General features: G+C 38.2%; 1 protein-coding gene across 3 annotated transcripts in view; it reads left to right on the top strand.

Moving 5' to 3' along the window:
- Positions 1–12926, top strand: part of LOC131852182 (adenosylhomocysteinase-like 1) — a 35093-nt gene extending 22167 nt beyond the window's left edge. For 2 of the 3 annotated variants that reach the window (XM_059202822.1, XM_059202825.1), the window contains exons 2-10: positions 4092–4294; positions 5165–5303; positions 6558–6728; positions 7429–7561; positions 8436–8562; positions 9125–9202; positions 9629–9808; positions 10410–10694; positions 11645–12926. In XM_059202822.1, coding sequence (XP_059058805.1) covers positions 4092–4294; positions 5165–5303; positions 6558–6728; positions 7429–7561; positions 8436–8562; positions 9125–9202; positions 9629–9808; positions 10410–10694; positions 11645–11803 — 1475 coding nt within the window. In that variant the 3' untranslated portion in view covers positions 11804–12926. Of the gene's footprint in view, positions 1–278; positions 462–4091; positions 4295–5164; positions 5304–6557; positions 6729–7428; positions 7562–8435; positions 8563–9124; positions 9203–9628; positions 9809–10409; positions 10695–11644 lie in introns of those variants that run through there. The other variant, XM_059202823.1, reaches the window with a different exon arrangement.
- Positions 12927–13599: the final 673 nt, after the last annotated feature.

The following is a 13599-nucleotide window of genomic DNA, read 5'->3' as shown; positions in this document are numbered from 1 at the left end:
ATTTATATGATTTTGTTTAATTCCGCTACAATTAGCATGTGTGAGACCACAAATATTCGGTGTGGAAACTTGATTATCGTTACGATCTTCTCTAATGGCCATCAAATCCCGACTGTTATTGAGTCTACACCCATATTGCGTCTTGTTTCGTCTCTGAACGAGGCATCATCAGGCTTTGAATAGAGTTTGGAATTTTGGATATAGCTTGGAACTCTAGAGTTCACTGTTCGGCCACGAAAAACGACTCGTGCTCCGTTTAGCAGTTTAGTTGTGTTTTAAGGTAACAAACAAACAGACCGATACGAATTTTTAATATAATAATAACACAACTATTCATAATATTAGTGTGTGTATATATATAGCTAATTACATGCCTACGTTATCTGGTATACTAAAGAACACCATGACAGAGAAGGCAGTGAAGAAACGTCAATCAATTGTATCTGGAAGAAGTGATTTTTGTAAGTACTCACTTTGTATGTGATCATATATATTTATTTTATTTATAGGTTGTTTTGTTTTTTGTCCTGTAATTGGTGCAATGAAAAGTTCATTGCACCAATTTAGAATAGAATAGAATAGAAAATCATTTATTCAAATAAACTTAATTTAAGCACTTTTGAATAGTCGTAACAATTTGTTTTTTAACTACCGCTCGTTCGGAAAGCTGTCTCATCACAAGAAGAACGAGCAAGAAACTTGTGTGTTGCTCTTTTAAATAATCCTTGTAAGTTTACATTTACAAGTCGAAACGTGTGAATACAAACTACCAACAAGCACAAATTTTTTGGGTCAAATATAAATATGCACTAAGATTAAATCAGTCGTTAGTGATAAGAGCAGACCAGTCCCTACAAGCAGCACTCGTTTCACGAGTATGACGGATGAGCCAGCTATCACTGCGCTCGACCATATTTTAGGGAGCCCAATGACCCGGCCGACCACGCCGCCACATGTCTGGACATTTTAGTGAGCATGACTACTCATTCCACACGACCACGTCACAGCTACAAAAATTACTAATTACAGGACAAACAAAAATTAAATAGATTTTTTTTATGGATGATAATGGAATGATGCACCCGCCTGCGCTAACGGTATACGCTGGCGGGGCACCAGTGGAGGATGATAAGATGAGCATGACGTCAGGTTAGTTAATCCGTAATGACAAATTCATCAGGAATTTATCACGATGGTTTCCAGATGGAACCACGTGGAAGTCAACCTGACATGGTACATTGCTACGCTGGCGGGCCACCAGTGGAGGATGATAAGATGAATGTGAGGTCAGGTCAGTTAGCCCATCGTGACAAATTTACTAGGAATTTGTCTCAAAGGTTTCCAGGGGGAACCGTGTGATCAAGCTGACATGTTATATTGCTAGTAATGGGGTTATTAGGGAGCGAGGGATTGTTAGTAACGTGGGTTCTCGACCCCATAGCTTGCTATGTCAGGTTGACCTCCACGCGGTTCCTCCTAGAAACCATCGTGGTAAATTCCTGGTGAATTTATCACGATGGGCTAACTGACCTGACCTCATGTTCATATTATCATCCTCCACTGGTGCCCTGCTAGCGTAAAACCCGCACCCGCCTGCGCTAACAGCCGGGTGCACCATTTCATTATAATATACAAAAAAATAGGGTTATTAATCCAGATTACTAACCATCTCCTTCCTTCCTCTTTGGATGAGGTTGGCAACCCTAGTTCTATACCAGTCAACCATACATCAAATAGAAGCTTTTTTATAACATAGGGGACAAACGAGCGGCTATTGATGGTAATTGATTGTGCGGCTCACCTGATGGTAAGTGATTACCGCCCCCCATGAGCACCCGCAACACCAGGGGAATTGCAAGTACGTTGTCGGCCTTTTAAAAAGGAATAAGCTCTTTTCTTGAAGGTTTCAATATCGTATCGGTTCGGAAATACCATTGCTGGAAGGTGATTCCACAATGTGGTTGTGCGAGGCAAAAAGTTTCTAGAAAACCGTACTGTGGAAGACCGCCATTCATCCAGATGATCAGGATGGTATTTCAGTTTCTGGCGGGTGGTACCGTGGTGAAACTCAGCAGCTGGTATTAATCCGAACAATTCCTCAGAACACTCCCCGTGATATATGCGGTAGAAAATGCACAGAGATGCAATATGCATGCATGCAATATGATGCGTAGAAGTCAGCAAACTGCGCATTTTTTTCACTATCTTGACACGAAAATCTCGTGTCATTTAAAAATCAACATTGGTTTATTTGTAAAGCGTCGATGTCTAGTTGTGAGTTAAGTTTTTGTCATTTACTAAATTACAAATTGAAAGGGCCTTTATATAAAACCACATCATTGTATATATTGAAACAAATTATGACTCGCAGATCCGTGCATAAACGTCTGCATTACTTATGAGTACTTATTTACTTCAAATTTATATATATTTTGACATTTATATAAAATCCGTTCAGTAGTTAATGCGTGAAAGAGTAACAAACAGTCATCTATACTCACAAACTTTCGCATTTATTTATTTACTACAGCTAGTAAATAAATAAGAGCGAAAGTTTGTGTGTTTGTTGTGTACTACACTGACTTTGGTCTATAAATACGGAGGTCGGTAGTTGAATAATCCTCTTTCGTTGCGTGAGCCGCGGCATTCAGTCGACGAATGCAGAGCGTGCCAGTTGTGTTTTGGATATTAAAGTGAATTGTATTAGCAATGGGTTTATCCCGGTCTTAGTTGGGCCTGGGGGGATGCTGCAAGTAGTGAAGGTGAGTGTTAATGCATTCTAAAAGGGCCTTTTAAACCTACACCCGTGTCACAAGTCACGGGCGCTACTTGGGGTTTCCCTTGCGGTAGCCGGCTTCAAAGCCTCAGTCGTCTGTCTTAATAAGTGCTTCTTACATGTATAAGCTATATTACTGTAAAGTTTCGTCAAAATCCGTTCAGTAGTTAATGCGTGAAAGAGTAACAAACAGTCATCTATACTCACAAACTTTCGCATTTATTTATTTACTACAGCTAGTAAATAAATAAGAGCGAAAGTTTGAGTAGCCCGCGGTTTCACTCGCGTTAAATTACGATAAAATATAGCTTATATGTTATTATCATATATAAGCTATATTACTGTAAAGTTTCGTCAAAATCCGTTCAGTATTTATTTAATTTATTTATTCATTTATTTCAGGCAACTAGGCCCATATTATAAATACCTTATAGACTAACATACATATAATATAATATTTAAAAACCAATACAACGATATTGTCTGTGTGATCACGGCACTGAAGACGGCAATCTGCCACGGTAGCGCCGATACACCACACCTTTCGGCCAGTAGTCCTCTTTCATGAAGGTGGGCAGCAAGTCGGTGGGGACCAGGACCACTTATTGCGTGAAGGAGTAACAATCCATCCATCCATACTCACAAACTTTTGTGTTTTTTTTATGGATGATAATGGAATGATGCACCCGCCTGCGCTAACGGTTTACGCTGGCACCAGTGGAAGATGATATGATGAACATGAAGTCAGGTCAGTTAGCCCATCGTGATAAGTTCACCGGGAATTTATCACGATGGTTTCCAGGGGGAACCGCGTGGAGGTCAACCTGACATGGTACATTGCTAGCAATGAGTACATATTACTAACAATTCCCTTCCCCCCTAAATAATATTAGTAATATTACTAATGATGACTGTCTCGGTGGTCTAGCGGTTTAGCACACCGCTTTACTTCCGATGTTCGCGGGTTCGATTCCTCGCACGGTGCAAATATTTGTATTTATGAGTATGATTGTTTGTATCACTCTGGGAAGTGGGAAATTTGGGAAGTTAATTTTTGCTTACGCACGTTGGGGACCCCCGTGGCCCGGGGCCCCGTATAATTGATATGGCAGATACAGCGGTAGCCACGCCCCTGTATTCCAGTTGTCCAGTACCCATAACATAAGCTCTGGACAATTAACACAGCACTATCTAACCAGAGTTATTTTTGTTTCATCCCTGTACTCATAACACAAGCTCTGCTTAGATACCGCTGTGTTAATTGTCCAAGGTTATTGTTTTTGCATCATAAATATATGCAGGAAAAATGTTTCAGGGTCATCATCAGAAGAGGATGAAGGTGTACAACCCCACGAGAAGTCGATCGCAGCTGGCCAACCCAACCCCCCGTACTGTGTTCGTAACGTGGAGCAGCACGCATTCGGTAGGAGAGAGATAGAGATAGCCGAGCAGGAGATGCCAGGAATAATGGCTCTGAGGGCCAGGGCCAAGGAAGATAAACCCCTGAAGGATGCCAAGGTAACGCATTTTTTTTAAAGTATTGTATTTGGAATGGTGACAACCCAGATGGTAAACGGTAACCGTCGCCTATATAGGCGACGGTTAAGAAGAAGTAAGTTTTAGGGAGAAGCCGATGATGATGAGTATATACTCATCATCATCGGCTTCTTCCTTATCCCATTTATTTGGAACGGCGTAATGTTTTTCTCTTCCATTCATCTCTGTTCGCAGTCATCTCGTTATTCACTCCCTTTCTTACCATATCCTCTTTCATACAGTCCATCCATCTCTTTTACGGTCTTCCTCTGACCCTACAATAATCCACATTCATATGTAACGCCTTCCTTAAAATATTGTATATCTATACATAAAAATAAAATTGGAGTGTCTGTTTGTAATATTGAAATAACTGTTATTTACTACATGCATCTGAATATAAATACGGTACATACACCAAAATTACAGTTTTTTCAATTTTTGTCTGTCTGTCTGTCTGTATGTTTGTTCCGGCTAATCTCTAAAATGGCTGGACCGATTTTGACAGGACTTTTTTTGGCAGGTAGCTGGTGTAATAAGGAGTAACTTAGGCTATTTTTATTTTACAAAAAATAAAGTTAAATTCCACGCGGACTAAGCCGCGGGAACAGCTAGTCGTATATAAAAATAAGTAAATCTTATTTGTAAGTATTTATAAGTTTATAAGTATGGATGTTAGTTACTCTTTCACGCAAAAACTACTGAACGGATTTTGATGAAACTTTACAGTAATATACCTTATGCATCAGAATACCATATAGGCTATATATTTTATTGAAATTTAACACGTGTGAGACCGCGGGCGCAGCTAGTGCAAAAATAAATAAATAAATATATTTTTTATCTTTTCAGATAGTGGGTTGCACACACATAAATGCACAGACTGCGGTTCTGATCGAGACGCTGGCCGCCCTCGGCGCCACCGTCCGCTGGGCGGCCTGCAATATATACAGCACCCAGAACGAGGTTGCCGCTGCCTTAGCACATGCTGGTAAGTTCTCAAATTCAAATTCAGAAATCATTCATTCATATAGGACATTTTAGCCGCTTATGAACGTCTGTTTTTGAATATTATGTTTTTTTCCCAACCGTCGAACAATAGCAGCCCGCCCCGGATTCTCTCGAGTACAAATGAATTGTTTAATTTATCATGATGACATATCTAAATATATATAACTCAAAGGTGACTGACTGACTGACATAGTGATCTATCAACGTACAACCCAAACCACTGGACGGATCGGGCTGAAATTTGGCATGCAAGTCGATGTTATGACGGAGGCATCCGCTAAGAAAGGATTTTGATTAATTCAACTCTCAAGGGGATAAAATAGGGGATGAAAGTTTGTATGAAACTTTGTCAATTTTAAACCGAAAACCCTAAGAGGATAAATAAACGCGAGCGAAGTTTTATAAAAATGGATCAGCAACTTTTTATATAAAATATCTCAAATATATATATGTAATAAAAAAAAATTTTTTTGATGCATGTACGTTACATTTTTGTAGTTACGTACGGTATATACTTTCATATGCATCTATTGAAAACCTGTTAATTACAAACAGACACTTTAATTTTTTTTTTTTTTATTATATTTTGTATGTTAAGATTTCAAGTAAAATTCGTTGAAATTAGGATGTAATTTTAATGGAATGTGTTGTTAAATTTACAACTTTTAGGCTCAACTATATATATGTTGAGCTATAAAGTAAACCTTAGAAAAATACTAGTAGTTTTTTTAATTGGTATTTAATCTTTTATATCCTTTACTTTTACTTAGTGATAAGACAATCTTTTATACTTGCTTTTAATTTTCAATCTTTTGGTTTTTTGTGTGTATGTTCTTTTATTGTTAGTGTAATACAACATTCATATATTAGTAATATAATAATTGTGTATTCCCGAAGGTCGATAATTAATTTTAGTATATTTATAAATAAGTTTGCGACGTTAGCTAGTTATTATTATATAACTCAGTAGGTCTAATTTATACTCAGGGTTTTTTTTAATGATAATGGAATGGTGCTCTCGCCTGCGCTAACGGTTTACGCTGGCTGGGCACCAGTGTAGGATGATAAGATGAGCATGAGCTCAGGTCAGGTAGCCCATCGTGACAAATTCCCCAAGAATTTATCAGGATGGTTTCCAGGGGGAACCGCGTGGAGGTGAACCTGACATGGTACATTGCTAGCAATAAGATCATCAGTCCACATTACTAACAATCCCCTTTTCCCCTAAACTCAGGGTTCGCAATATTCGCGTGGCGCGGTGAGAGCGAGGAAGCATTCTGGTGGTGCATCGACCAGTGCTGCTCACCCGCAGCCGGCTGGCAGCCCAACATGATCCTGGACGACGGCGGGGACGCCACGCACCTCATGCTGAAGAAACACGCCGCTGCATTCAAACACATCAAAGGTACATCGTCATTACATAGTATAAAATAAAGTCGCTGTCGCTGTCTGTCCCTATGTATGCTTAAATCTTTAAAACTACGCAACGGATTTTGAAGCGATTTTTTTTATTGATAGAGTGATTCAAGAGGACGGTTTATATATATAATACATATACACCATCGCGAAGCCGTGGCGAGTCATATCATACTCGTCCGAAACGCCTTGGCCGTTTCTTATGAAATTTTATATGCATATTCAGTAAGTCTGAGAATCGGCCAGCATCTGTTTTTGCTAAATAGTGTTTTTTTATTTTTTCGACAATGTTTTATTTTTATTTCATTATGATTTAGAATTAAAAAATACATACAAAATTTTCGCCCTTCTATCACCAACCCCTATTTTGTATTAGCGACTTTAATGTATATGTCAAAAGATAGTCTAAAATATATTTATAAATTATTCTTCAATCGGTTCTTAGCTCAAAAGCACTCCGAACTGACAGTAGTAGATATGACATATCATAAGTCTGTAATAGATCTACGTGAATGAAGATATTTTGATCTGATGCATATAGTGCATGTGACAGTATTGTTGTCTCGCTCGCACCCATAGTATTGACATTTTGTTAAGTTTATTGTAAATAAAGCTATATGAATAAAGATATTTTGATCTGATGCCTATAGTGCAGGTGACTACAGTATTGTTGTCTCGCTCGTACCCAGGTATAGTAGAGGAGAGTGTGACCGGCGTGCATAGATTATATCAGCTGAGTAAGGCGGGGAAGCTGTGCGTGCCGGCGATGAACGTGAACGACTCCGTCACCAAAACTAAATTCGACAACCTCTACTCGTGTCGGTGAGTTATATTTTTTTTATACTACGACGTTGGAAAACAAGCTTTTGGCCAATTTGATGGAAAACTGTTTGCGTAGTCTATAGACGCGTGCAACACCAGGGTTATATGCGCGTTGCCCTTAATAATTGTTTTTTTATACTATAATGGTGGCAGACAAGCATACGGCCCGTCTAATGGTAAATGGTTACCGTAGCCTATGGACGCATCAATCTATAGGGGTGTCACGTGTGTGTTTAATAAATATTATTTTTTTATACTATGATGGTGGCAATCAAGCATACGGCCCGTGTAATGGTAAACGGTTACCGTAGCCTATGGACGCCTGAGACATCAGGAAGATCACGTGCGCGTTGCCGACCCTTAAGAAACCTTAATATACCCTTAAGAAATCTTGAAAACCCCATGCTATAGTCTCTCGCCTCGCTGGTCTAGCAGTTTACTACGATGCTCTACATCCGATGGTCGCCGGTTCGATTCGCACAGTGCAGACTTATATTCATGAGTATGATTGTTTCTATCGGTGCACTTCTATATGAACTGCGTAAGTGCGTAGCGACTTCTATGTTGATTATCGCATGCCTCTTACTTGTTATACTGTACTTATTTATATAAAAAAAAATCTATTAAAAAGAGCAACACACAAGTTTCTTGCTCATTGTTCTTGTGATGAATCTGCATTCCGAATGAGTGGTAGAATCAAAATATGACTATTCAAAAGTGCTTGTAATGAGTTTATTTGAATAAAGATTATTTCTATTTCTATTTCTATTTCAAACTATAAGTGTGCGTTTCATACAGCTCCGGTCGCGCATTTTCGCAAAAGGGCTACAAAGGTTTTGTTTCGCGAATTAATATAATCATTTTTAATTAACAGGGAAAGCATAATAGATGCTTTAAAGCGCAGTACAGACTTGATGTTTGGCGGCAAACAGTCGGTCGTATGTGGGTACGGCGAAGTTGGGAAGGGCTGCTGTCAAGCGCTGAAAGCGCTTGGTTGTGTGGTAAGTGAACGTTTTTTTTTAAATAATCATTATTGAATGACATTTTGATATTAAAATCACATTTGGTTGACCCTCTCTGCACTCCTTATGGATGATTCCATGATATTGCTCCATATTGTAGTTTTATTTTTTATTATCTTATATATAAAATTCTCGTGTCACAGTTTTCGTTCCCATACTCCTCCGAAACGGCTGACGGACCGATTCTCATGAAATTTTGTGAGCGTATTGAATAGGTCTGAGAATCGGCCAACATCTATTTTTCATCCCCCTAAATGTTAGGGGTGGTCCACCCTTAATTTTTTTTTTATTTTAATGCAAAACAACGTTTGCCGGGACAGCTAGCTATATTATATATATATATATATATATATATATATTATACTTTAATAGTACATTCTTGTTTTATACTTCATTCTGTCTTTTAAATAGTTTCCTAATATGTATCAGCGTCTTTTTCCATTCCAAGACTTTTCTATAGTTTTCCTTTTACCTATATACATATAAAATAAAACTACAACATTCCACCTGTATTTTTAATATATTTTTTATATATATACAGGTGTACGTGACAGAAATAGACCCAATATGCGCGTTGCAGGCCGCCATGGACGGTTTTAGGGTGGTTAAATTAAACGAGGTGAGATTGTGAACACATACATACATATATATATGTATATTAATATATTTAATTGGCGCATACAAAACAATCCTACAACATATTATAATTAATTATTTTAAAAATACAGCTGCGATCAAGTTGGATTCCACTCGGCTTTGTGTCTGGACTGTAATGCCCAAACGCTGATCTCTTAATGCAAATAAATTCATAAATTTAATTGGGTTAATAGGTTTTATTAAAGACATTTGTAATTTAAAATTTAAAGGTTCTCACTAAATGAATATATATATAGATACTTGTATATAAAAAAAAATGGGGTGATTCTTCCGACTCTCTGATACGTGTGTCGATCAGAATCAGATTTGACCTCGCGACCTCTTGGGCGTGATTCAGCGTAGTAAACTACAGGACCGAGACGGCCTCAATTATTTGCTTTTTGTTCAGGTGATAAGACAAGTGGACATAGTGATAACAGCTACAGGTAACAAGGGCGTGGTGACCCGCGAGCACATGGAGCGGATGAAGAACGGCTGCGTGGTCTGCAACATGGGACACAGCAACACCGAGGTCGACGTCCACGCCCTGCGCACGCCCGACCTGCTGTGGGAGCGCGTGCGCAGCCAGGTCAGCCTGAAACGCGCTAACGATGTTTTCTTACATTTACATACATATACACAGTGTCGTACGATTGTTATCATCCCTCTCCGATTGATCCCCCGTCCGATACAAACGGGGATCGATATTACGACTGCCTGACCCGAGGTTCGAACCCCCAGCGGTGCCCTCAGACTAAAGTCATATCCGTTACACGGGAGCAGAAGTTGGTCTTCAGCCGCTCCATAAGTCCTTGTTTTGGTTTGGAGTGCCATCTACACTCGCCCCCTAATATCCGGTGAAGAGAACAGCAGTTAGAGTAATCCCGATAAACCAAAGTCTTATGAAATTAAACCATTTTCACAAAACAATGAACTGTTTAACGAAGTAGTATTAACTGCTGTTTTTCATATTAGTGTTATGACGTGACCATTCGGTTTATTATCTTCCATTCTCCTTAAGATTATTTATTAATTTATTAATTAATAAAACTAATTTATTAATTAATAAATTAAGCCATTTTGTTAGTAATACAATTTTTCTATAACTAATGTTAGTAAAACATAAAGTAATAACAAAATCAGACCTTTATAATGTTTGTAAATATAATTGAATTCAACTTAATTCACAGGTGGACCATATAATCTGGCCTAACGGTAAACGTATCGTCCTGCTGGCGGAGGGCCGGCTCGCCAACCTGTGTTGCTCGTCACTGCCGTCGTTCGTGGTGTCGGTGACGGCGGCCACGCAGGCGTTAGCACTCATAGAGTTGTACAACGCACCGCAGCATCGGTACAAGGTGAGAAACATACATTCTCATCGTTATTCTCAATACATATTCTCAGTGTCGGTGACGGCGGCCACGCAGGCGTTAGCACTCATAGAGTTGTACAACGCACCGCAGCATCGGTACAAGGTGAGAAACATACATTCTCATTGTTGCTTCTCAATATAAATACGCAAATCCTTACTATTATAATAAATATTATAATTGCGAAAGGAACTCTGTCTGTCTGTCTCGCTTTTACGCCAAATCTACTGAACCGAATAAAATGAATTTGGGGTGTACCAAATTTAATTTGATTTGGTGCATTTTGGTTCAGTTTAGATAGTCTAGATCGTAAGAAAGGACATAGGCTACTGTTTAATGCGAAAAAAGGGTTGTAATGGGTTGATAGGGGAGATGAAGGGTTGTACGGAAGTATCGTTATTTTTAAAGCTAGAAGTTGAAAATTATTTTTTAGGCTCTTCATTCAATATAAATAAATATGACATGCTAATTTTGTAAAAATGTTACCCTTAAGGGGGTAAAATAAAATTGGGATGAAAGTTTCTATTTATAATATATATTTCTAACCGTAAAATTTAGAAAACGTTTAAAATCGGATCAGCAATACCAAAGATAACCCTAAAGAAACAAACATACAAACTTCACCTCTTTATAATATCATTATAGATAATAAATTTACGCTGTACATTTAAAAATAACTAACGTAATTTAGTTACAGCCCATCCCCAAATAGAAACAATAGAGTTGAAATAAACTAAAAAACTTAATCGTCTGCCGTGGTATGGGCATGAAATGTATAGGAATGGAGATAATATTTTAAGGAAGGTGTTACATATGAATGTGGATGGTTATAAGAGCAGAGGAAGACCGAAAAAGAAATGGATGGACTGTATGAGAGATGATATGGTAAGAAAGGGAGTGAATAACGAGATGACTGCGAACAGAGATGAATGGAAGAGAAAAACATTACGCCGACCCAAATAAATGGGATAAGGAAGAAGCAGATGATGATCATGAACCGTACCAGCTAAATAAGAATTAGTTAACCGATTTTGCTGCATTTTTTTTTATTTCAGGCCGATGTCTACTTATTACCAAAGAAAATGGACGAATACGTCGCTAGCTTGCACCTACCCACGTTTGATGCTCACCTAACAGAGTTGACCGACGAACAAGCTAAATATTTAGGTCTCAACAAAGTCGGCCCATTCAAACCTAATTATTATAGATACTAGCATAAAATAGCATACCCCAATAACAATACGTGTAAACCTAGACACAATCGGAGGTGAAACGCAGCGGTGACGCATAGAATACGCAGCGGATACGCAACGGAAACGTAGCGAGACCGCAGCGGAGACGCAGCGTGAACGCAACGAATACGCAATGGAAACGTAGTGACACCGCAACGAAAACGCAGCGTGAACGCAACGAATACGCAACGGAGAGGTTTTAAATCAGTCTAGCGTTCCTACTACGTTTGAGTTGCGTTTCGGTGATACAAACTTTGTATTGTTAATTTATCAGTTGTGTAAGCTTATTATACCGCTTTCGATGGTGTTCTTACTAATGAACAGGCTTTAAAAATGATATTGTATGATATTGATGATATATTGAGTGCTTTTATTATTTATGTATATCATAACCAACTTCGAATTGTACGAGGTTCGCTATTTGACAGTATTTTTTCTTCATTCCACACAAATTTGGCACGATTCAATGTTGTTTTTAGCAACAATTATTGTAGTGGCATTTAAAATTTGTGATGCATAAACAAAATTTGTTTTTTTTTACTGTAATATAGGCATTAGGCGGTAGACTGTCAGAACTGCAGGTTAATATTAAGTGGTCTCGTCGTCATAGAAACTGCTGGGTATGGATTCCTTATGAGTGTAGATTTGGGGCTACATTTTTCTTTTTATATATTTATAATTAACCGAGAACAATTCACACAGCGCCATCTAGTCCCAAGCTAAGCACAGCTTGTATTATTACTATTTATTTCAGGCAACTAGGCCCGTATTATAAATAGTTTATAGACTAACATACATATGAAATATTTTAAAACTAAATATTGTTTGTGTGCTCACTACACTCATGGCGGCAATCTGCCACGGTAGCGCCGATACACCACACCTTTCGGGCAGTAGTCCTCCTTCATGAAGGGCAGCTTGTTGGGACCCGGGACACAAATTGGGACAAAGACAACTGATATAAGTACTTAAATTTAATGGGTGAATACATACATAATATACATAGAAAACACCCAGATTGATACAAACAATCATACATTCAAATACAAATGTATGTTACGAGGAATCGGACTTGCGAAAACCGACGTAAAGCTGCTTAAAGTGATATACTAAACCGCTAGACCTCCGATCGCGTCATTTTTTTTATATAACGGAAATGCCAATATAAATTGACTTCTTGCCATACAAATGTTGACTCCTTGCCATACAAATGTTAACACCTTGCCATACAAATATCGACCCTTTGCCATACAAACGTCCACCCCTTGCCATACAAATATCGACCCCTTGCCATACAAATCTATGAGTGTAGCATCGTTGCTAGTAAACGAATGGAGCAATTATGATGCGATTTATTTCGTTTCAAAGCTAACGTGATCAAGATGCTCATTAGCTGCAATTTGTTAGAGATTTTTTTCTGAGAGAGTGGTTCGTTGGTTTTTTTAATTTATAAATATTTACAATTAACATATTTAGCAACATGGCGTCTCATTGAAGCTAGTCATTAATTTTTTTTTATAAATAATGTATAACTATACTAGTATATACATTCTGACTTTGTTTACAGTTCAGAAAAAATATAAAACTAGAAGGCGATTCCATAGATTTGGAAATGTTAAAACTTCTCTGTGGTAATTAAAAATTGTTTTATAATTGTGTTAAGTACACAGGGGCGGATCTTCCTAAGGAATTTTTGGGCTATAGCCCAGGGCCCTGAGGATACAAAGTGCCCCCAATCCCAACTAAAACGATATTTAGAATATATAAAATATCTAGAA

The sequence above is a fragment of the Achroia grisella genome, unplaced genomic scaffold (genome assembly GCF_030625045.1).
Source record: "Achroia grisella isolate CSIRO2021 unplaced genomic scaffold, CSIRO_AGI_Agris_v1 utg841, whole genome shotgun sequence".
Taxonomy (NCBI): Eukaryota; Metazoa; Arthropoda; class Insecta; order Lepidoptera; family Pyralidae; genus Achroia; species Achroia grisella.
The sequence above is the reverse complement of the archived record's forward strand: the minus strand, read 5'-3'. Positions and strand labels throughout refer to the sequence as shown.